Genomic DNA, 24,530 nt, shown 5'->3' on the forward strand with positions numbered 1-24,530 from the left:
TTTTTAAGTAGAAAATCAAATGACCAAAAGGTACATGGACCTGACTCAATGGCAGTTCTTATGAGTTTACAATCATGGCAATTAAATAGAAAATAAATTTTATCAGAAATCATGATTACACTATATAATATTAAACAGATAGGGATAATTACTCAGTTTATATGGGTACCTGCACATGTGGGAATTCAAGGTAATGAAGAGGTAGATAAAATGGTTAAAGAATCCTTAAATATGGATGATCCAAGTATAAATATTGCGCTCAGCAGAACAGAAGGGAAACAGTTAATATTAAATGCATGCAATATTGTATGGCAAATATAATGGGACTCATGTCAAACAGGTACAGTAGGGCATTATCACAAAGTACAAAGGAGTATAAAGAGAAGAAAAATCATTCATTGCATAAGTAGAAGGGAACAAGTCATTTTAACACATATACAAACAGGACATACAAATCTTAACCAAACACTATACATTATAGGGAAACATAATACTGGTCTATATAATGTTTGTTTAACAGAGGAATCAGTGGAACATGTTATGATGATATGTACAGCATATGAAAGAGAAAGGGATTAACTTAAAGATGAATTACAATCCTTAGGAATTAAAGAATTTTCAATAAGTTGTATTCTGAATGATGGTCCAAATGCAGGAAAACAAATAAGTGCAATCATGAGATTTCTTAAGAATTGTGGAATAATGAACAGAGTATAAGATTTAGGTGAGAAACAGTACATTCCCTTCACACTCCATGCACCTGCAATGTGTTTCGTATGCACCTATGAAGTTGGTTCGCAACCCACCATAAAACCAAAAGAAGAAGAAGAACTCGAGAGTGCGTTCCAAACAGTATATATTGCCCTCCAAAGGGCACTTCGGAGTGAAAACAATCATAGCTGCCATATTGAAGGGTTGTTCCAAACCGAAGTGCTCAAAACTGGACACTTCAAAGGGCCCTTCGGAATGAAGAATTTCGAAGGGTACAACTGATGGACACTTCGGGCTCCAATGATCCTTTGCCTAGATTCTTTGCATGGTGATGGCACCTCCAAATGGGCACATGATGATGACGCAGAAGGGGACTTCAAGAAACAGTTTGGTCCTCTACACCCTTCAACCCTTCAACCCTTCAAAGCGCTCACTCTATAATTTGGATTTAAGAATTACAGTAGAGTAATTATGGTGAAAACTTAAGTAAAGATTTATTATTTATTCATAATTATCATAGTATTTTACTATAAAAATTATTATAAATATATTTATGTGGGGTTGGGTTCACTTCTACCATTGCTTCTACCACAAAAGACTGCTTTGTAAGTAATCTTCCTGATGTATCCCAATTCCTTAGCATATCCAAAACCTCAGAACAACTTGATGGTGTAACAGAAACTATGGACTCTCTCTTTTCTAGCATTTTAAATACAGTTGCTCCTTTACGCTTAAGGAAGGTTAAGGAAAACAGTCTGACACCGTGGTATAATGAGCACACTCCCACCCTAAAGAGAGCAGCCCAGAAAATGGAGCGCAGCTGAAGGAAAACAAAACTAAAGGTATTTCGTATTGCTTGGCGGGAAAGTAACCTATCCTACAGAAAAGCATTAAAAACTGCTAGATCTGATTACTTTTCGTCTCTTTTAGAAGAAAACAAACATAACCCCAGGTATTTATTTAATACAGTGGCTAAATTAACAAAAATAAAGCATCAACAAGTGTTGACATTTCCCAACATCACAGCAGTAATGACTTTATAAACTTTACTTTACTTCTAAGATCGATACTATTAGAGATAAAATTGTAACCATGCAGCCATCAACTACAGTATCGCATCAGACAGTGCACTATAGATCCCCTGAAGAACAGTTCCACTCATTCTCTACTATAGGAGAGGAAGAATTGTATAAACTTGTTAAATCATCTAAACCAACAACATGTATGTTAGACCCTATTCCATCTAAGCTCCTAAAAGAGGTGCTTCCAGAAGTCATAGATCCTCTTCTGACTATTATTAATTCATCATTGTCATTAGGATATGTCCCCAAAACCTTCAAACTGGCTGTTATTAAGCCTCTCATAAAAAAAAACACAACTTGACCCCAAAGAACTAGTTAATTATAGACCAATCTGGAATCTCCCTTTTCTGTCCAAGATACTAGAAAAGGTAGTATCCTCACAATTATATTCCTTCTTAGAGAAAAAATATATCTGTGAGGATTTCCAATCAGGATTTAGACCGTATCATAGTACTGAGACTGCTCTCCTTAGAGTTACAAATTACCTGCTCTTATCATCTGATCTTGGTTGTATCTCTCTATTAGTGCTATTGGATCTTAGTGCTGCGTTCGACACTATTGACCACAACATTTTTGCATAGACTAGAAAACTTTGTTGGCATTAATGGAAGTGCATTACCATGGTTTAAATCATACGTATATGACCGCCATCAATTCTTAGCAGTAAATGAAGAGGTATCATATCGATCACAAGTGCAGTATGGAGTACCTCAAGGCTCAGTGCTAGGGCTGTTACTCTTCACGCTTTACATTATACCCTTGGGAGATATCACCAGGAAACACAGTGTTAGCTTTCACTGTTATGCTGATGATACTCAGCTCTATATTTCTTCGCGGCCTGGCAAAACATACCAATTTGAAAAACTAACAGAATGCATAGTCGATATAAAAAGCTGGATGACGAGTAATTTCTTACTGCTAAATTCTGAATAAACAGAGGTGTTAGTTATAGGACCTAAAAACTCTGCATGTAATAACCTAGAACGCTGTCTTAAGACTTGATGGCTCCTCTATCAATTCTTCATCATCAGTTAGGAACCTAGGTGTGCTATTTGATAGCAATCTATCCTTAGAAAGCCACGTTTCTAGGATTTGTAAAACTGCATTTTTCCATCTCAAAAATATATCTAAATTACGACCTATGCTCTAAATGTCAAATGCAGAAATGTGAATCCATGCGTTTATGACCTCAAGGTTAAATTATTATAATGCTTTATTGGGTGGTTGTTCTGCACGCTTAATAAACAAACTCCAGCTAGTCCAAAATGCAGCAGCTAGAGTTCTTACTAGAACCAGGAAGTATGACCATATTAGCCCGGTTCTGTCAACATTGCACTGGCACCCTATCAAACATCGTATAGATGTTAAAATCTTGCTTATTACTGATAAAGCCCTGAATGGTTTAGGACCTCAGTATTTGAACGAGCTCTTGTTACATTATAGTCCTCCACGTCCGCTGCGTTCTCAAAACTCTGGCAATCTGATAATACCTAGAATATCAAAATCAACTGCGGGCGGCAGATCCTTTTCCTATTTAGCGCCTAAACTCTGGAATAACCTACCTAACATTGTTCGGGAGGCAGACACACTCTTGCAGTTTGAATCTAGATTAAAGACCTATCTCTTCAACCTGACTTACACATAACACACCAATACGCTTCTAATATCCAAATCCATTAAAGGATTTTTAGGCTGCATTAATTAGGTAAACCGGAACCGGGAACACTTCCCATAACACCCGATGTACTTGCTACATCATTAGAAGAATGACATCTACGCTAATATTAGTCTGTTTCTTTCTTATTCCGAGGTCACCGTAACCACCAGATCCAGTCTGTATCTAGATCAGAGGGTCACTGCAGTCACCCGGATCCAGTACGTATCCAGCCCAGATGGTGGATCAGCACCTATCCTCTACAGCCCTGAAAGACAGCGGAGACCAGGACAACTAGATGAGCCCCAGATCCCCTGTAAAGACCTGGTCTCAGATGACCACCAGGACAAGACCACAGGAAACAGATGATTCTTCTGCACAATCTGACTTTGCTGCAGCCTGGTATTGAACTGCTGGTTTCGTCTGGCCAGAGGAGAACTGGCCCCCCGACTGAGACTGGTTTCTCCCCAAGGTTTTTTCTCCATTCTGTCACCAATGGAGTTTTGGTTTCTTGCCGCTGTCGCCTCTGGCTTGCTTAGTTGGGGACACTCCATTTATTGCGATATTCTTGACTTGATTGCAAATTATTGCACAGATACTATTTAAACTGAACTGAGCTGAATGATGACATCACTGAATTCAATGATGAACTGCTTTAACTGTCATTTTGCACTATTGACACACTGTTTTCCTGATTAATGTTGTTCAGTTGCTTTGACACAATCTGTTTTGTATAAAGCGCTATATAAATAAAGGTGACTTGACTTGACTTGACTCCGGAGGGTAAACCCTTTGAAGGGATTAGGGCATAGGGATGAACCCTTCCGAATGGAACGCAGGGTATTTTTGTGAATGTATGACACTGGTTGAGTTTAGTTTCCTTCTTTCCGCTGTTACTTTTTGTTTCACTCTGCCATCTCATGTAGATGTAATGTGTGTCATTGAATGTAAGTCGGTTGTTCTTACGATTATAAGAGACATATGTTCATGTTGTTATTGAATGCTCGTTAATGTAGTAGAATTTGTGCTGTTTATGATGCCGTAATATCCGATATATTATTGATTTACACGTTGATTTACGTTTGATTTGCATATGTTTGCCGTGCTAGTCTCTGTATATAGTGTTATTAATTTGTTTGTGATGCATGCCTAGCAAGTAAGCTGATGTATATTTCATTCTGTTTATTTCAGATAAAACCACATTGCTACATCTGTATCACATTGTGAATCTGGCATATTGCCCATTTGTGCCACTACTGTCTGTAGCCCCATTTCCGCATCTCTAAGCCACAATTAACGTCTGAAGACTACCTCTCAGATCCTGATCCTCTCAGATCAGGGTACTAATTTCTGGGGAGATGAGACTGAACTGAGGGAAGCCTTTAGGGAGATGAAGCCAAGACTACAGGAGCAGCTGGCTAGCTACCAGATCACCTTTAGGATGAACCCTTCCACCATGACCTTGTGTACCATTCAAATGTGCACTGGCTAAGTTTTGGCAATGTGTTTCACCATGTCTGGGAACTAAAAGGTGATATAGCAATGTTCTTCAGTACGGTAGATAAAACTGATGACTTCCCTGAATTACAAGACAGACTGTCTGGCTGACCTCGCATTTTGTGTCGACACACTTAGGCATTTGAACGATCTCAATTTGAGATTTCAGGGAAAATAGTTTTATGCGCATGAACTGTACAGCAACGTGAAAGTGTTCAAAGCCAAACTTGTATTGTTCTCCAGACAGATATCCAGCTGAGATTTCACTCATTTTCCTACACTGTCTCGCACTGAGAGGTACAGCAGCACTTTGATCGACCTGCATGCAGAATTTTCGTGCCATTCATAGACTTTGCAAAAATTGAGACTGTGCTTGAACTTGTCTCATGCTCCCTATCTTTTGAAAGTGAGAAAGCCCCACCAGACACACAACTGGAACTCATCGACATCCAGTGTGACAGTACTTTGAAAGAGAAGTTTCAGACAGCAGCAGTTATCTGGATAACAAAATAAATAAATAAATAAAAAATAAACAAATCCCAAACATTAAAAAGCATGCCCAAAGAATGCTTGTTTTATTTGGATCCACATGTGTGTGAACAAATCTAATCATAAACTACAACAAATACCAGATTGAGATTGTCTGTTTTAAATTTGACTCAATAATAGATATTAAATAAGAACTGCTGAATGTGTTAATGTGACAAATATTTCTGTGAAATAATATTTTTTTCATGCATACATCCAGTGTAAATAAAAGTTATTTTTATCAAGGATTTGGTATGTGGCCCTTCACTTGGTTTGCAAAACTTGATGTGGGCCCTCTGGTCTAAAAATTGCCCACCTCTGATGTACAGGGTATGTGGCCGTTGGTCCTGTTAGCAGCACATTAAACAAAACTTTTATTCGAATTCTGAATTGATTATAGCCTAGAAAGCCAGCAAATATCGCTTTCATATAATCACTAAGAAGATAAAATGAAGACACTCACTTCAATTTATCGCAATCTCACAATGTTCTATTATAATCAATTAAACTCTCTAAGCTGCACATATAATATCTTATTTACATTGTGTTTACGTGTGGCATTTAGCATTTAGTGAATTCTGACTGTCTCATGCTGAATGTGTGAGAGTTGTCAATCCTGTATATATTTACATATTTCTTTATTAATATCTTAATATATTATTATATTTTATATTAACCATTTGCACATACAAGCATTATTCGACTCGGCTCCTCCCGACCGCAGATGCAGGTTTACAAGCCACTTTTAGTTTTTCCTGCTTCATTCAATCAATTTCCCCCCAATCCTCCTATTATGAACAACAATTTTTTGTACATGATAAAAGCTCCTTGTTGTTTCTTGGTTTGACCGATTTGAGCATACATAAACAGCGCAAAACATAGGTATTTTGAGTTTCTGCTAGCAATTCCTATATAGAAAAAAATCACTTCTTCTTCTTCTTCTTCTTTTATGGCGAGTGGCATCTAACATTAAGGTGCATTACTGCCACCTACTATATAGGAGTGTGGACCAGAGTGACAAACAGAAACTTAAAAAAAAAAAAAATTAAATAAAAAAAATTCTTTGTATTCTATTAATTAATCCAGTTACCCTCAAGAATAAAATTAAAGAATTATAATTTCCTGTTTGACTGAGTATTTGTTTTGCATCGAATATCTCCTGTCGTGACCTTCTGAATATTTCTCTTTCTGTAATATATTTTTGGCAGTGACATAGTACATGTTTTACTGATTCCTCCTCCTGACTACATTCACACAGGCCTGTGAGATGTTTTCCAATGAGATATAATGTCTTATTTAATCTTGATATTATATTTGTTCTTCGCCCTGTCATACTTATCCTTCCCACTTCCTTCTGGATGGTATAAAGATGTAAGCTTGTGTTTCCCTGGTTCCATTTATCTTGCCATTTGCTAAAAATTTTACTTTTAATTATTGTCTTTATTTCTGTTTTGCTAAATAAAATGTCAATTGTATTTTCCTGCCTGATTGCTTCCTTTTGCTAATGAATCTGCCGTTTCATTGCTTTTAACTCCCCTGTGAGCGGGCACACATATAAATCTAACCACTTGTGAAGTCTGAAAAGAGTTTCATATATTTCATTAACTATGTCTTGCCTACTCCGGGATGAAAATGACTGTAAGGATAATAACGCTGAACTTGAATCTGAACTTGAATTTAATTGTTCTACCCAGTGCAGAGCTGTTGCAATTGCTATTAACTCAACTGTATAAAACTACCAGGTGATCTGATGTTCTCCTATTGATCGATACTTGTAAATATGGAGTGGTAAATACATATGCTGTTCTTTCTGTAGGATCTTTGGATCCATATATTGCTACATAATTCTGATACAATGTTTGAATCCTATTCTCCACCAACACTGGTAGATTTCCTGTATCTTTGAATAGATGACTATTTTCAAAGTAGATACAAATCAACGGATACTGAGAGAAAGAACCATGGAGGAGTTTTACTGTTAATGGGACTGTAGGGATGTATGTTTCTTGATCTAATCACATTTTTCTTAATATATCCACTGAGACCTATGCAAAACATTTACTATTACTCTCACTCTCCCAACATGGGAGAAGTACCTTGGTGGTTGGGTTTCTAGCCTCCGAATGTCCTTTTAAATTTGCCCAATAATTCATCATTAGCTGTTCCCATAAGAATCACATTGGCATTTCCCCATCACCAACAGGAGTCGACTTGACCACACCACAACACATCACAATATCAATGCTTGAGCTTGTACTACTTTTAACTTTTGAAAATGATGTTTTTGCTGCCGATCCATATACAAAACTCGCATAATCCAATACGGATTTAATCAATGCTGTGTGTACGTTTTTCATTGCACTTCTGCTCGCTCCCCATTCCAATCCAGATAAACACCTCATAACATTTAACACCTTCTTACATTCATTGAATATATGATTGTCCTGTCCAAATCAGTTTGGCATCAAACCACACTCCCAAAAACTTTAAATTGCTCAATTATTTGTCCATACATTCTTAACTCCATTCCATTGATTTCCTTTTACTTTCTGGTAAATATTAGTGATTAATTTTTTTTTCTACTGAAAACTTAAATCTCCATGAGTATGACCATTTTTCGACCACATTTATTTCCTCTTGTATCTTTATTTTAATGTGACCAACGTTCCTTCCCCTTTTTCCATAATGCTCCATCATCTGCAAATAAAGACAGACTATTATCAGGTGGAACTTGAAAAAAAAAAAAAAAAGTCATTTATCATGTGCAAAAAAAAAAAAGCACTGGACTAATGACACTACCCTGAGGGGTACAGTTATCTACAAATACATCCTGGACAAGGCTGTACTGTCAGAGAGTTTGTGTATAAAAAGGCGCTCGACCAAGAAGATGCATAAATCACAGGTACTTTATTTAAAGCCACTAACATAAACCCAGGAGAAAGACTTGGACTCTACAATCAAATGAAGAGCTTCAACACCAGACGAAGACTGGGGAGAAACTGAGGACTTAAATAGTGCAAGCAAACAAGAACTAAACAAGCAGCACCTGAACAGAGTACTCAATCAATTAGTAACCAAACAAAATGGAAACAATGAGCAAGGAACAAAGGGGAGCATGAACTAAGTAACAAACTAGAAAGCTGATCAAAACACACACACACACACACACACACACACACACACACACAGAACGTGACATATCACCCCCCTCCCAGAAGGCGGTTCCAGGGAGGCCATGGAGGTGCTAGCCTTTCAGGAGGCCATGGAGGAGCCTTCGTGGCCTTGTCCAGGATCCCCGGCTCAGCCACTATGGCAATGGATATACGCCCCTCCCCCCCACACAAATTTTCTTGGGGAAAACTAGGTGCTTCCATGCCCGAAGGGATTATGGAGGGCACTCTCAAGGAGCGGGCACTGGAGGATGCTTTGGAGGAGCGGAACTGGCTAATGCAGGAGGATCAAGAGACGAAGGAGGGCTGGATGGGACCAGCTGAGGCGAAGGAGATGACGGATGGCTGGGCTCCTGGTTGAGCTCTGGAGAGCATTCTGGAGCTGCCACTGGTTCTGGGCCGAGGACTAGAGTGGTTCTGGGAGCTGGAAACGGAGGAAGGGAAGCGGATCTCAGCAATGACCGGACAGATGTTAAATCCTGGGTCTGCAACTTAAGCGCTGTTGGAGTGAGCTGGCGAGGCACAGTGTTTCTCAGAAAGACATGAATGGACGGGCTCTTATCTTTTTTAACTTCCTCTACCTCAAAGTTAGAGCTGTTTAAATACAGGATAAGATTGATTAATGCGACCAAAGAGAAAATCACATAAGGGAGAACTACAACGAATGATATTCTCGTCCAGTCATAACTGAAAACAGACACATAGTGAGGCATCAGGCCAGCTCACCAGCTCTATGAATTCCTCCACATACATCTCCAAATGCTGACCACCCTGCCAAAGCCACCATAGCTAGTTCTCAGCCCAGTTCATCTTGTTTGTAGATCTGATATTCCTCCTTATAGCTTGGTCTGGGTATTCTGTCAGAGAGTTTGTGTAGAGATAGGCGCTCGGCGAAGAAGATGCATAAATCACAGGTACTTTATTTAAAGCCACAAACATAAACCCAGGAGAAAGACTTGGACTCTACAAACTAAGACCTTCAATACCAGATGAAGACTGGGGAGAAACTGAGGACTTAAATAGTGCAAGCAAACAGGAACTAAACAAGCATCCCCTGAACAGAGTACTCAGTCAATTAGTAACCATGGAAACCAAACGAGCAAGGAACAAAGGAGAGCATGAATTAAGTAACAAACTATAAAGCTGATCAAAAGACACAAACAGAACATGACATGTACCAATTCTAACTTGAATAGATCTGTCGTATAAAAAAATCTTTAATCCAATTACATACTCTTCCTTAAATTCCTATTTCATTTAACTTAATCATTAGTCCCTCCTTCCAAGCCATGTTGCATGCTTTCTCAAAGAAAACTGCCATAACCGATTCTTTGTTTACCTGTGCCTTCTTGATTTCTGTTTCCAAACATATAACTGGGTCCATAGCTCCTCCCCTCTCCTGAAGCCACTCTAATAAGGTTATAAAAGTTCTTTTGTTTCCAAATAAAATGTTCTTCTTTCAGTAATCATTATTTCCATTACTTTGCCTAAATGCGATGTTCAAGCTATTAGCCTATAGTTTACTGGTTTTGAAGGATTTTTTCCTGGCTTCCTAATAGGAATAATCACTGCTTCTTTCGAAGCTTAGGCAGTTTCGCCATATCCCACACTTTATTATATAGACCTAGGAGTTTCAAAGCTGCTAAAGTACCTAGATGTGTTAACATTATATAGCAGATTCCATTTTCCCCATGATGATGTTAAAGGGATACTCCACTCCAAAATGAAAATTATGTCATTAATCACTTACCCCATAAAAGCTTCATTCATCTTCGGAACACAATTTAAGATATTTTCGATGAAAATCGGGAGGCTTGTCACTGTCCCATTAACTGCCAAGTAAATTATACTGTCAAGGTCCAGAAAAGTATGAAAGATATCATCAGAACAGTCCATCTGCCATCAGTGGTTCAACCGTAACATTATGAAGCGATGAGAATACTTTTTGTACGTAATAACGACTTTATTCAACAAATCGTCTCCTCTGTGTCTCTCCGCATCACGTAGCACCATTTTGGAGAACACCTGCTTACGCTCTTCTGTGTCAGATGGATTCACTGACAAAATTCCCTTGTCATCCATAAATCTCAATATGATTTTGAAATCGCCCTGCCTGCTCACTTACCTTGTTTCCTTCTCCAATACCTCCACTGCCTCTTATTTTCCTTCGACCTGGCTCCTGCTAAATCATCTCCTCTCTTCTCCTTCATTCTCATACTTCCCTGGCTTATATCCATACTATCATCTCCTATATCAGAATCTCCCCACTCTGGAGTAATCAATTAGGCCGCTCAGGTATGGCCCGCATTAGCAATCATTTTTACTTCATCATCAACAGTGATCATAATCCAATAATGATGAAGCAATATTTAATATCAAGAAAAAAACTCAGACTTCAAAAACATCTCAGAGGATAAACAACAGACCTCTGCCTCTGATGAGTAGCTATTTTTGAGAATTGAAACCCCTGATGAATTGCCCAGCTCCTGAAAATGAAAAGCTCCTGATCTTTTTAAAGATTCATATGACCCCAAAAAAATAGTGATTTTAATATAAACTTTTGCACTTTGTTCACCTTGTGGGGATGGGGAAAAGACAGAAAATGTATTTTCGATCAAAACATCATGTCAAACAGCCGTCTTTGACCGTACCTCATCTGCTTTTTCAGCTTTTCGCACGGTTTTTAAATGCCGTTTACCAGGTAAAGGAAGTTCAATTAATAAAAACAGTCTCCTGATGCTTGATTTTTAAAAGCACAAACAAGTTCGGTGTGAATGACTTGTTCATTCAACGCACTGCAGTTTTAAAGCCCTCATTACTGGTTCTGGCCAGTAGGCCGTGGTGTCAGTCGACAGATTTCAATAAACCGTTATTGATTTAGAGAGCTGACAGGGTAATAATAGGCCTAAAAATGTGATCAGCAAAATTAATAACATATCTAACTTCTTAATAACTGCACATTTTACACAGTGACTTTGTAAATGTATAGTTTTGATAGAAAATGAAATAAAATACTTATTGATGCTCTCCTCCAAACTTTGCATGTCTTCAGGGCTCCTGCTGGTTTTATGAAAATAAATTTAAGAATTTTAAAGACCTTTTAAGACAAAGCAAATACATTTTAAGGAACACAACGTGTTTTGAAATCTGAAAATACAAATCCTTACAGATATCCATTACGTTTTAATTAATTTTACGAAAAATAGTTTAAGGCTTGAATGTTTCTACTCACAAAACACTGATTAGAATGTGGAAATAACTTACTGTATCTTCAAAAATTATGTTCTTCCTTTTTACTTGTTTGCAGTGCAAATCTAATACATTTATCTGTGAAGCAAAATGACATTAGATGAGAAGTCTTGTTTTTCTGAGAAATTGATCAAAGTAAAAATTGAGTTTATGATTATAACAAGAACAAATATCTGCCAGTGGGCTCAGAAAATTCAAAGGGAAACAAGTTTTCGTTCCCCATTGGCATATTTTCATTTTGCATCTCAAGTAAATGCATCTTGATTTAAGGATGATTAGATATTTGTAAAAATTAGGCAAAAATACTGAGGAAGATATATATATATATATATATATATATATATTTTTTTTTTTTTTTTTTTTGCAGTGCATGCAAAATTTAATGTTATGAATGTAAGACTTTCTGCTCTGATTTAAGACCTTAATTTGAGGAATGGCTCATTTTATTTATTTATTTATTTATTTATTTATTTATTTTTATTTTAAGATGCACAGAAACCCTGGTTCTTTCAGAAGCTGTGTTGTATAGAAAAAAAACTCTAGATTACTGAAACTGCATGTTGTTTAGATGCAGTTTAGGCATTCATTACCTACACAATTCAATTATTTTATTAGCACCCCCAACAAATTGGAGTTGCTACTGCCCTGATTCAGGAGTGGACTGGGGCTAAAAAATGGCCCTGGACTGTCTGGCACAAAGCGGCCCACCACACCGGGTCTGCAACACACCACACCATAAACTTACCAGCTCATTATGCACAGAGCAATTTTTAACACCACTTACTAACATAAAAATATAACACAATACATAGGGTGACCAAACGTGCCATTTTCCCAGAACACGTCCTGGCCAGGATTTCTATATTGCCTAAAATATCCACGTTTTGGCTTTGTTTGTGCTGCGCAGACCAATTGTTGTATGACAAAGTACCGTGAGAGTTCTAGAGAGCAGACAGCTTCTTGTGCTTTTGAATTGTTCTCACGTTACTTTGATGTCATACACTGATCGGTATGCTCATTGCTGCTTCAAGTCGAACACTAATATGTACACGTATTTGCATCGTTTGACCATTCTCTGTAGATCCCACCTTCTCACGCACCACGATTGGTCGATTGCGAAAAATGTCTGCATTTTACAGGTCAAACGATCATTACCTTCATTAAGTATGAAAACAGGAAACCAAAGCCAAAACCTGGATATTTTAGGCAATATAGAAATCCTGGCCAGGACGTGTCCTGGGAAAATGGCACGTTTGGTCACCCTAACAATACAGAAATAAAATGCTATCTATTTTTTTTTTAATTAAAATTCTTATCAACATTAATGATTAACTGGCATACTTTTTTACATTATAATTGGTCGTTCCAGGTGTATATGACAAATAGTAAATAATTTAGAGAAATCTCTTTTAGAGGGACAATTTAATATCTCTAAAGTTAAATGCCTACCATAATATAAGACCATATGACACCAATGCTCTTCTCTGCCCTAGAAGACTTCTCTGCCCTAGAGAATGTGGACTGTTTGTATGGTACCTTTCTATTGGTCCTTCAGAAATCATTCTAATATGCTGATTTGCTGCTCTAGAAAACATTTCTGATTATTATCAAAGTTGAAAACAGTTGTGCTGGTTGGAAAATGTGATACATTATCATTCAGTCTTAGGGTAATATATAAATATATAAAACAAAAACAGTTTTCAGTATTGATAATAATAATAACCAATAGTAGTAATTGATCACAAATAATAACAATTTACAATACATTTAGTCATTTAGCAGATGCTTTTATCCAAAGCGACTTACAGATGAGGACAATGGAAGCAATCAAAATCAACAAAAGAGCAATGATATACACAAATGCTATAACAAAGCTCAGTTATCTTAACGCAGTAAACATAGCAAGGGGTTTTTAAATAATATAATAAATAAAAAGAAAACAGATAGAATAGAAAAAGAATAGAGCAAGCTGGGACAAATGAGAAAATGAGACAACCAGAGTCTCTAGCTAAGGAGAAATATATGAGCACAGTGTGTGATGTTGTTGAGATGTCTTCTAAAGCTTTAAAAGAGACACATGTGAGAGATCCAGAGTCTCTTGCTAAAGAGAAATATCAAAGCACAGTGTGTAAGGTTGTTGAGATCTCTTCTAAAGCTTTAAAGAAGATAATTTTGACAGTGTGAGATTGTTAGAGTTTTTGTCTCGGGAGACAAGTTTGAGAAGCAGGAGATTCAAGCAAAAATCTCTATTTGATCTTAAAGTAACCTCATTTATGTCTAGGAGAAATATTTGAGATGTTAAAGAGATCTCACTTTTGACTTTTCTTTCCTATGGGTCTGTCTTTAACAGAGTTCTAAAATCTGAAATCAAAGAACCAGTTTGTTTTGGGGCTGATCCATACACAACACATGAGTGGGAAGCCATAGTGCTGTCATATTTGCGCAAAATAGGGATGCCAGTTGAACAACAAGCTGATGAAGTCATGAGTAGGATTATGGGGCGGGCATGTGAAGTTGTGAGGGTGGGCTTGTGCAATAAACCCTCTATTGATTTGTCCAAAAGACAGAACTTGTGTTATGATGTAGATTTTTGTGGGTGCACTCTTGTCATAAATTAATCTATTACTTTTCCTACATCATTTTTTAACAAAAGACATTGGTAAAATATCTATTTAGGAGTCTTAGACCTTTCCAACGATATATAGTTTGTCATGATTAGATTAGGATTTAATTGTAATAGTGAAGTAAACTTAGGCGTTCCACAGAGGGGACGGGTGACAGTTAAGAGGTTAAAGAGACAAAATAAGAAGACTAATGATCTGTCCCATGAGCTCACTGTAATGTTTATCAGACATTTTCCAAGATCCTTAGCTTTCACTAATTTTTAAGGGCAGACTGTTTGAGCTGTGGACAGCAGCTGATGTCCATACATGTAGAGAGAAACGATGTAGCTCTGTGTCTAGAGTGCCCCCAGTCCCCAGAAGCAGAGTGATGCCTACTTCACCATGTGAGGTGTATGGAAATATTGGCCACACCACCCATTTTCACTGCAGAGCAAATCATCTGTGTTTTCTTTGTTACAAAGCAGGTCATTCACATGTAAAGTGTCCTAAAGCCAAAGCCTGCATAGCTGCCGATAGGATGACTGAGTTGTATGCTCTTCCACGTACGGGAAACGAATAGGCCTGCATGTGGAGGGGTTGAGTGTAAGGCCAAATGATGATCCCCATCGTTGGATTGTGGAATCTGTAAATATAAGTGTATGTGAAGAGTATAGTTCAGAATGTACAGTTGTCTTGTAAAATACACAGAAACTTGAGGCATACTGTATGAGGATCTTTTTTTCCACTTCAGTGATTATTGGTGGAAAAGTTGAGGCGTAAGCATGCTTGACAGTGGGTCAATGGCTTGCCCCATTAGCTCCAAGATCTTGCCCCAACAGATGTGTTTTTAGTTAGATGTGGAGGCACCAGAAACAAACCCTTTAGGAGTGTGTGAGCTGGACATGGATATGTACAGCTGTCACGTCACTGTTTCTAGTCAATGGCCAAAGTGATGATCCAATTCTTGGTAGTAACGTCTTGAAACATTTGATTCATCAGTTAAAAACCTCTGCATATTTACTAATACGTGTGTCTGGACTGTGAGAATAACACTGAACAAAACAAGTTACTTGACCTGCTAGCCAATGTGGAGAAGTGGAAAAATGGTACTGTCCCTGATTTCGTGGGAAAAGTAAAAATCAAAAAGGCAGTGTCACTTGAGCCCATGACTGAAAACTTAGTTTGGGACAGACTGCAAAGCACTCATGACATCTCAGCTGGCAGTGTTGTCATTTTGGAGCCCACTAGAGTAAAACCAAGGCCAAGGTCAGTGCTGGTTGGAAGAACAGTAGCCTTGATATGCAAGGATGGATGGGTCCCGCTAAAAATGAAAAGTCCTTCTGAGAAAGCAGTGACTTTGAAAATAAATTCTACACTTGCTGATGCTTTTCCTTGCATAGCCTTGCAGGATTTTGACAGCTCTGAATTTCCTGATGGTTGCTCATTTGATCTAGAACAAAAAGTTCAGAGAACAGCTGATGTTTTAACTGACAGACAGGATAAGATGAGTGTATCAAATACTCTAAGCTTACCTGTCAAATCTGGACTGAATGACTCTGCTGATCGCACAGCAGTCTTACGTGACTTGGGCTTAGCTGACTTAGATGTGGAGTCTTGCGATGTGTCGGCAGACTGCAAAGCAAAACTTGTTCAGCTTATCTCTCAGTACCATTCTATCTTTTCCAGACACAAGTTGGAATGTGGAAAAGCAACAGGCTTTGTTCATCGCATTCGCCTGATGTGACGACAAAACCCCTTCGGTTGCCATATCAATACCTTGCTCCAAATCAATATGACAAACTTTTGCATGCTTTGAAAGAAATAGAAGAACAGGAGATCATATGGAAATCTAGTAGCGAGTTTGCATCACCTCTCGTCCTAGTTTGGAAGAAATCAGGAGATTTGAGAATATGCACAGACTTTTGTTGGATTAATGCTCACACATTCAAAGACGTGCATCCCCTTCCCCATCAAGCTGCGTTGGGTGGAAATTATTATTTTTCAACTATGGATCTCACATCTGACTACTATATAATGTAGAAGTTCATGAAGATGACCAGAAATACACAGCATTTATATCATCTTTTGGGTTATATAATATAATCGTTTACTGCAGGGGCTGTGTAACAGTCCAGCCACTTTCATGTGGATGATGTTGACGATATTCGGGGATCAGAATTTCAACAGCCTATCATGTTTATCTCTATGACGTCCCAGTGTTTGCACCCACCGAGGAGCTGGTGTATTGTGGTCTGGAAATTGTGTTTAAAGCATTTGAAGGCTCACAACCTCAAGCTTGCTCTGAAGAAATGTCATCTCTTGCAGAGTTTCTGTAAAATTTTTAGGGTCACATCATCAGTGTGGACAGTATTGCTTCCGATCCTGAAAAAGTCCACGCCATCGCTTCTGTCACTGAACCTAACATTGTTCAGGAGGCAGACACACTCTTGCAGTTTAAATCTAGATTAAAGACCTATCTTCTTTAACCTGGCTTACACATATCACACTAATATGCTTCTAATATCCAAATCCGTTAAAGGATTTTTAGGCTGTATTAATTAGGTAAACCGGAACCAGGAACACTTCCCATAACACCTGATGTACTTGGTACATCATTAGAAGAATGGCATCTATGCTAATATTAGTCTGTTTCTCTCTTATTCCAAAGTCACCGTAGACACCAGATCCAGTCTGTATCCAGACAAGATGGTGGATCAGCACCTAGGAAGGACCTCTACAGCCCTGAAAGACAGCGGAGACCAGGACAACTAGAGCCTCAGAGACAGATCCCCTGTAAAGAACTTGTCTCAGACGACCACTGGGACAAGACCACAGGAAACAGATGATTCTTCTGCACAATCTTACTGTGCTGCAGCCTGGAATTGATCTGCTGGTTTTGTCTGGTCAGAGGAAAACTGGCCCCCGACTGAGCCTTGTTTCTCCCAAGGTTTTTTCTCGATTCTGTCACCGATGGAGTTTTGGGTTTCTTGCCTTGCTGTCGCCGCTCTGGCTTGCTTAGCTGGGGACACTTCATTTACAGCAATATCATTGACTTGATTGCAAAATGATTGCACAGATACTATTTAAACTGAACTGAGCTGCATGATGACATCACTGAATTCAATGATGAACTGCCTTTAACTGCCATTTTGCATTATTGACACACTGTTTTCCTAATTAATGTTGGTTCAGTTTGCTTTGACGCAATCTTTTTGTGTTTAAAGCACATATATAAAATAAAGGTGGCTTGACTTGACTTGACTGAAGATGATCTTATGGTTGTAGGTACTAATGTCCCCCTGCCGGCAGAAATTAAGATCTTTTCTGGGTATGGTAGTGTTCTACCAGCAGTTCATTGAAGAGTATTCGGCTATTGCCAAAACATTGTTCAATCTTACTACTGGAACTAAAGGCTCCACGTAAAAAAACTGAAACGGCGAATGCATCAGTGAGAGTTGTCTTCTTCAGATTGGACTGAGGAGTGTAGGCAATCTTTTGTACAACTGAAGAAAGCCTTGCTTGAAAAAGTTGTGTTGTCCCATCCAAATTTTGATGAGCCATTCTTGCTTTCAATTGATGCGTCATGTAATGGATTCGGGGCAGTTTTGTCCCAGCTTCCTGCTGGTGGAACAGTAGCTAGGCCGGTTGCTTTCACAAGCAAGTCACTTACCTATGCTCAGTCATGATACCCTGTGCATAGATGGAGTTTTTTCGCCATGAAATGGGCTATCTGTGACAAATTCCACTCACAGATGGGTCTACTCGCCCCTTCAACAGTACTCCTGATACCATACAGTTAAAGTCCCCTTACCTGGCACAATGTCAAAGCAGGTAGTGGAATCTGTTCTGCACTCTTGTAGGCATAGCAATGAAAACATCAAGTCACATGCCTTGTTGCTGCCTCACCTTCTGCAAGCAATAATGCCATCGGAATCACCACACATTGATGTGCTGTCCCATGAACATCTAATTAAGGAACAAAAGGAAGACAATATCTTGATAGTGATTTGCTTTGTTGAAAGAGGATGGAGACCAAATAGGAGAGAGTGAATGAATGAGCCAACAGCTGTCTTGAAACTTATGAAACACTGGGGAAAACTACTGACGAAGAATGGTGTGTTGTACAGGGTTTCAAAGAATAGTATCACCAAAAGGAAAACCTACCTGTATGTCGTACCTGACGCAGTTAAAACCATGGTGTTGAAAGGTGTTCATGACCAAGCAGGACATCAAGGTCAGCAGCAGACTCTGTTTTGTGCTTGGCAAAGGTAATTTTTGGTATGGCCTATAGAAGGATGTGAGAGAGTACGTGAAGTGCTGTCGTTGATGTGTGATCAGCAAGACACCAGAACCGGAGGGGTCATGCACCGTTAGAGAACATCATTATGACATTGCCCCTTGAACTCATTTGCATAGACTTTTGGTCAACAGAGGACTCGGCCAGCCAGTGACTGGATGTTCTTGTTGTAACAGAACACTTCAAAAAAATGGCTAATGCCAAATCCAAATCTGTCTGCCAAAGCAGTGGTGCATAAACTGTGGCATAACTACTTTTGTGAAGTCCAAAAATAGATAACAACTCCCTATCATCTGATGGGTAACGGAGCATGTGGGAGGATGAACAAGATGCTGGGTCATATGATATATGCTCTGCTGGCAAAGACCAAGAACAAATGGCCGCAAGTACTCAAAACTCTAAATTTTGCTTATAATTGCACCATCCACAAAACCACGGTTATCCTCCTTTTCCTGTTGATGTTTGGGAGGATTCTGCGGCTGCCCATTGACCTTGTATTTGAAACTGTTCTGGACAGTCCCTGATGTTGTGAAACTATGACGATTACATCCAGGCTCTACGGAGAGATTTGAAGGAGGCAATGCACGTTGCACGGGCATCTGCTACGAAACAGCTTAAGAGACATGCTGAGAGTCAAGGGAGGACCAATTGATGTTGGTTATAGAATTTTGCTTGCCAACAAGGGAGCATGTGGGAAATGGAAGCTTGCTGACCTTTGGGAGGATACAGTATACACTGTTGTTGGATTTAATGCAGACAGTAATACCTACAGAATTCAGCACAGTCGTAGTGGTATTGTGAATACTGTACATCTTAACCTTAAAATACCAGTAAACTTTCTTCCACTTCCTGATGATGACTTGGAAGGAGATACGACCGAAACCACATGAGTGTCTCTGATAGTATTGATTATGTGGTTGCTAATGTGTCTGAAAATACTTCTAATTACAGGACACAAGAGTGGGTATCACAGCTACCTTCTGATGGCACGAATGGATGCAGGCATGGATGATGTGGAGGAAGCTACAGATGTTCTTGAGACTATACAAGCCTTTGATACGGCTCAGTCCAGTAAATTAGAGCATGATGTGATTGACAGCTCTGATACCACCCAGCTGAGAACTGAGGGTTATGATGATATGAGGGTATGAACAGGAGTGTACCTGAATCCATTGCAGAGCAAGTTAAAATATATGCTTCTGTTTTCTTGAGTGCTGCGATACCTAATGCTGCGATACCTTGTAGAAGCTAATTCAGTGTCTAATATAAGTGGTTGATACTTTCCTGCTGAATGAAGTCGTATGAGATCCAGAGTTGTAGAGACTGTTTAAAACCAATTCCGAGACTGATTGAGATAATGAACCAGCAAAAAGTCTCTGGGGTAAACATAATTATGTTGCTTGAGTTTTATATGTTATCTCATCCTTTGAAGTCTTTCTACTCAGTAACTTGTGTGCCCAAAATGTAGGAATTGTCATTGTTTAGCTAACATGTAATGGGCATGTTTGTCTAAGAGTGTCTAGGGCAGTGGTTCCCAATCCTGGTCCTGGAGAACACCCAACACTGCATGCTTTTGGTGTCTCTCTTATCTGACATACACAGTTGAGGTCTTGGAGTCTTCACTAATGAGCTGATGAGTTTAATCAGGTGTGTTTGAATAGGGAGACATCTAAAATGTGCAGTGTTGGGGATTCTCCAGGACCAGGATTGGGAACCACTGGTCTAGGGTATTGGCCTCCCTTTTTCCACTTTAATTCCTGTGGGGAATAGTGTCTACACTGAATTGAACTGACAATTTCAAGTTTTGAACAATGTTATATATTTTTTTCTTCTTCTCTCTTCCTATTACTTTATATGGTTCTTGAGGTTATGTACCTGATGTTATATTGTGGTCAGTTTTTTCACTCGTCATTGTTATAGTACAATTTTTTTTGCATATATGTTTTGGAAGCAAGTGGAAATCAGCAGGGGGAGTGTAACAGGGTCAAAAAGGTGTTTCCGCTTGCTACACTCATTTTCATGTATGGTCCCTTTAATTGCACTCTACCTGCACCCAGATAATGAACTAGTTCCGGTAGGGTCATTTAGATTCGTGCCAGCCGAGAGAGTGAATGGCTGCGGTGAGTGCTCCATGATAAAAGTATATTGTATTAATTGTATAACCATCTTATGGACTAATATTAATATATACGTGTGTTTAAATTAATATTGTATGATTTGTGTTCATGGTACATTATATTTGTGGTAACATCAAGTTTGTTCACCTCATTATAGAACATGCACAAGGGTGATTTGCAAATCTGATCACCGCTGTTTAATATGTTGTCAACAGGTACATATTTCTCAGTTGTGTTGTTGTATAACTGTTTATATAAATTTAAGTAATTTAGATTCGCGCCAGCTGAGAGAGTGAATGGCTGTGGTGAGTGAATGCTCTTTGATAAAAGTATAATGTATTAATTGTAGAACCAACTTATGGACTAATATTGATATATATGTGTGTTTAAATGAATATTGTATGATTTGTGTTCCATGCTACATTTTATTTGTGTTAACATCAAGTTTGTTCACCTCATTAAAGAAAATTATAGTGATTGGCGAATCTGATCACTGCTGTTTAATATGTTGTCAACAGAATAAAAAATCTGTCTTCAAGTGCGAATTGGTATCCCATACTGAGTTTTACACAACACAACGCAGAGATGACCCATTACATATGACGTTTTTTCACTGCATGGAATGGCTCGGTATGGTTCACTTTTGGGGGGGTTTCCCCTGGGTACAGTACCTGGTACTTGGTAATTTTTTTAGTGCCACCTCGGTTTGAAGTTCCAATGGTGCTTTTCCACTGCATGGTACAACTAGGCTTGGCACGGCTCAGTACAGTACGGCACAGCTCGGCACAGTTTGCTTTCCACGGCAGTTTAACCTTTTCAGTGGTGAGTTTAAAATATTCTAGCCGACCCCCCAGAGTGCGTTTTTTTTAAGACGGCCGTTATTTTAGAACGTTCCCCTTACTGTTTCCATGGCGACGCGTCAGGCTTGTCACGTGACACACCGCGTCTACAATAACACTGTATGACCAGATGGATCGCTTTTATTTCGTTTGTTCCTTTTTTAATTTCAAATATTCACAAACTTGCATACCATGTCATGAACAATCCGATATTCCGATTCATAAATATGTGTAAACGAGTGTGTTTGGTCGTTTAAAAAACCGTTCTAAATGATCTTGATCGTGATCTGTAATGTGAGACGGGCGCCGCCATGTTTGTTCGTGCTGCAGTTCAGAGAGTCCTGTCAGTCGGATTTACAGCACGTGAATTCATCAATCTCTCCTGAAATACAAGTAATAAGTGGCCGGTGAACTGGGTGAAGAATAGAGTGATCTTTATAGTTACTTACACTATGTGTATCTGATATGAATAAAAAACATCTGCAAATTAAATTTGAATGGATTATTATTGTTGCTTCCATAGACATATGCGTGTATTTTTAAAACTCTAAATGTATTGTTTTTCTAGTATTTATGTGTATTTAAATGTCTGAAACCTAAGATATGAATTATGTGGTTAAGAACACTATATGACAAGAGCAGTGCACGTCTGTCTCTGGCTCAGCGCCAGCCAACGCGCGAAAACGCAGTTTGAATTTGGCAGTTATGCGACGTCACCGAACGTTCTAAATCCCATATGTGGGACCATACGCCCAGGGGCACGGAAATAAGAATCCCCTATTGGGGGACCGTCCGCTCAAAAGTTTAATATCGCTTTAGAGTGGGAGGGATTATTCACTATTTAAATCTAGTTTACAAGTCACGTTTTGGTAACATTACTGTTCACTTGGAACCTCAATCGAGGTGGTACTAAAAAAAAGTACCAGGTACTGTAGCGTACCATGAAGTGGAAAAGCGCCACAATTGAACCGTACCATTACCAAAATCTGACATATAAACCCTGCTGATCACGGATTGGCCGGAGAGAGAATCATCACTACCTGCGTCACTGAATTTGCGAAACAAACACAACAGAGCCGCTAGATTTAAATCAGCACAGCCAGCGAAGATCAAACGCAACAGTTTTGAACGAGCACACCTTTTTTTAACAACCAAAAATGGCTGTTTCGTTGTCTGTTGAGGAAGTACAGACATTTCTCTCGTTGATAGCAGAGTAGCGGATCCAGCGAGAGCTTGATGGGGTGACATGGAATGGAAAAGTTTTTCACGAGTCGCGGCAGTAGAGGAGGTGCAAACAATAAGAACATGTGAATAATTCCGCCCACACTAAAGAGGGACTAAACTGCAGTGGAAACGCAAACTGAGCCGAGTCATACCACGCAGTGGAAAAGCGCAATATATACACTGAACAGTGATGTGTGGTGTGTGATGATGATCATCAGATGCCGTACTGTCTTCTGGTCGTTCTCAAAGTATTCTCTGGCCTCTTCTTTATTGCATCTTTCCTCAAAGCACTCGCGCTACAGATTCCCGTAGAATTTCCAGCAGAAATGCATTTGCCCGTCTGGAGCGCAGCAGTAGCACATTTGCCCGCTGCCGGGATCGAAACACTGAAACACACCGTGGACTTCAACAAACATCACACTGTGCATGCTTGAAAAATATTCACACCATCTCTGTGGTTTGAGGAACACTAGCAGTGAATGTCCAAATCAAACTGGTTTAAATAGAGCAAAACTAGGACCAGGAACAAAAAGTCCAGTGTGACATACAGTTGACAGTCGATATCTTACATGTGTGTTGATCTGCAGTTATGATACATGATGAACGATCAGGATAAAGAACAGCAGCCGGCAAATGAGTGATTCCATCGCAATCAATCAGCAGCAAGAAGATTCCAATGCCAGTTAGTCTCATCACAATGATCAGCTGCTTTTCTGTAGCCCCGCCCACAATCAATAGGGTCAATAACATAAGCTCCTCTCCAAAGAGCGTCTTCCTCAGGATACATGTCTAACTGTCCTGTACATGACTACAAAATTTAACACACAGGATGTTTCAGAATATGACGTCAGCGCATTGATGATTTCAGCCCATTAACACGCTGTGATTAAACACTGTTAAATGAGCAAGTCATATTTATTCATTAATGTGTTTCTATTTGATGTCTAAATGGTAAATTGCGAAAATTTCTGTGTTTGAAGAGACTGTGTGCTTAGCACTGTGTATCTGGACTCTAGACTGTCAACACGACCTCTGAACTCTTCATCTGTTTGTTTGTGAAAACCTCCACATACGGTTCGCAGCTTAATTTCTCGTCAAGAAACACATTTGACTTTATATAATACAAACATGACAGAAACAGCTTATCAAATCAAGCATCGTGTAAATTAAAACTGTGAGACATCTCATTTGGATTATAGTCAGCATGAAACAGCATTGACAAACCAGTTTGGTTAGATTGGTATATAGTTACAGTAAATTGAATGATTAAGAAGCCAAACATGTTTTTCTGTAGAATAACGTCACGATGATGAATAATCAACATGAATTAAGACAGTAAAAAGTGTTGATTTACATTGATGTCAGACTCTTCTGAAGCAGCTTTCACATTTGTCTGAGTTTTGTAGACGCTGTCAACTTTATTTCTTGTCAGGAAACACATTTGACTTTATATGATAGAAATACAATAGGCTAAAAACAGTTTATAAAATCAAGTGTCGTCTTTATTAAAACTGAAATCTCATCTGGATGACAGTCAACAGCATTGACAAACCTTCCAT

At 38.8% G+C, this 24,530-nt stretch overlaps 1 protein-coding gene across 1 annotated transcript in view; it reads right to left on the reverse strand.

Annotated features, from left to right (window-relative positions):
• The window catches only part of LOC109064624 (vitamin K-dependent protein Z-like), a 38,206-nt gene extending 13,676 nt beyond the window's left edge, over window positions 1-24,530 (reverse strand). The window contains 3 exon segments of the mRNA XM_042751789.1: window positions 23,199-23,283; window positions 23,285-23,357; window positions 24,524-24,530. Coding sequence (XP_042607723.1) covers window positions 23,199-23,283; window positions 23,285-23,357; window positions 24,524-24,530 — 165 coding nt within the window.

Source organism: Cyprinus carpio, chromosome A1 (genome assembly GCF_018340385.1).
Source record: "Cyprinus carpio isolate SPL01 chromosome A1, ASM1834038v1, whole genome shotgun sequence".
Lineage (NCBI taxonomy): Eukaryota > Metazoa > Chordata > Actinopteri > Cypriniformes > Cyprinidae > Cyprinus > Cyprinus carpio.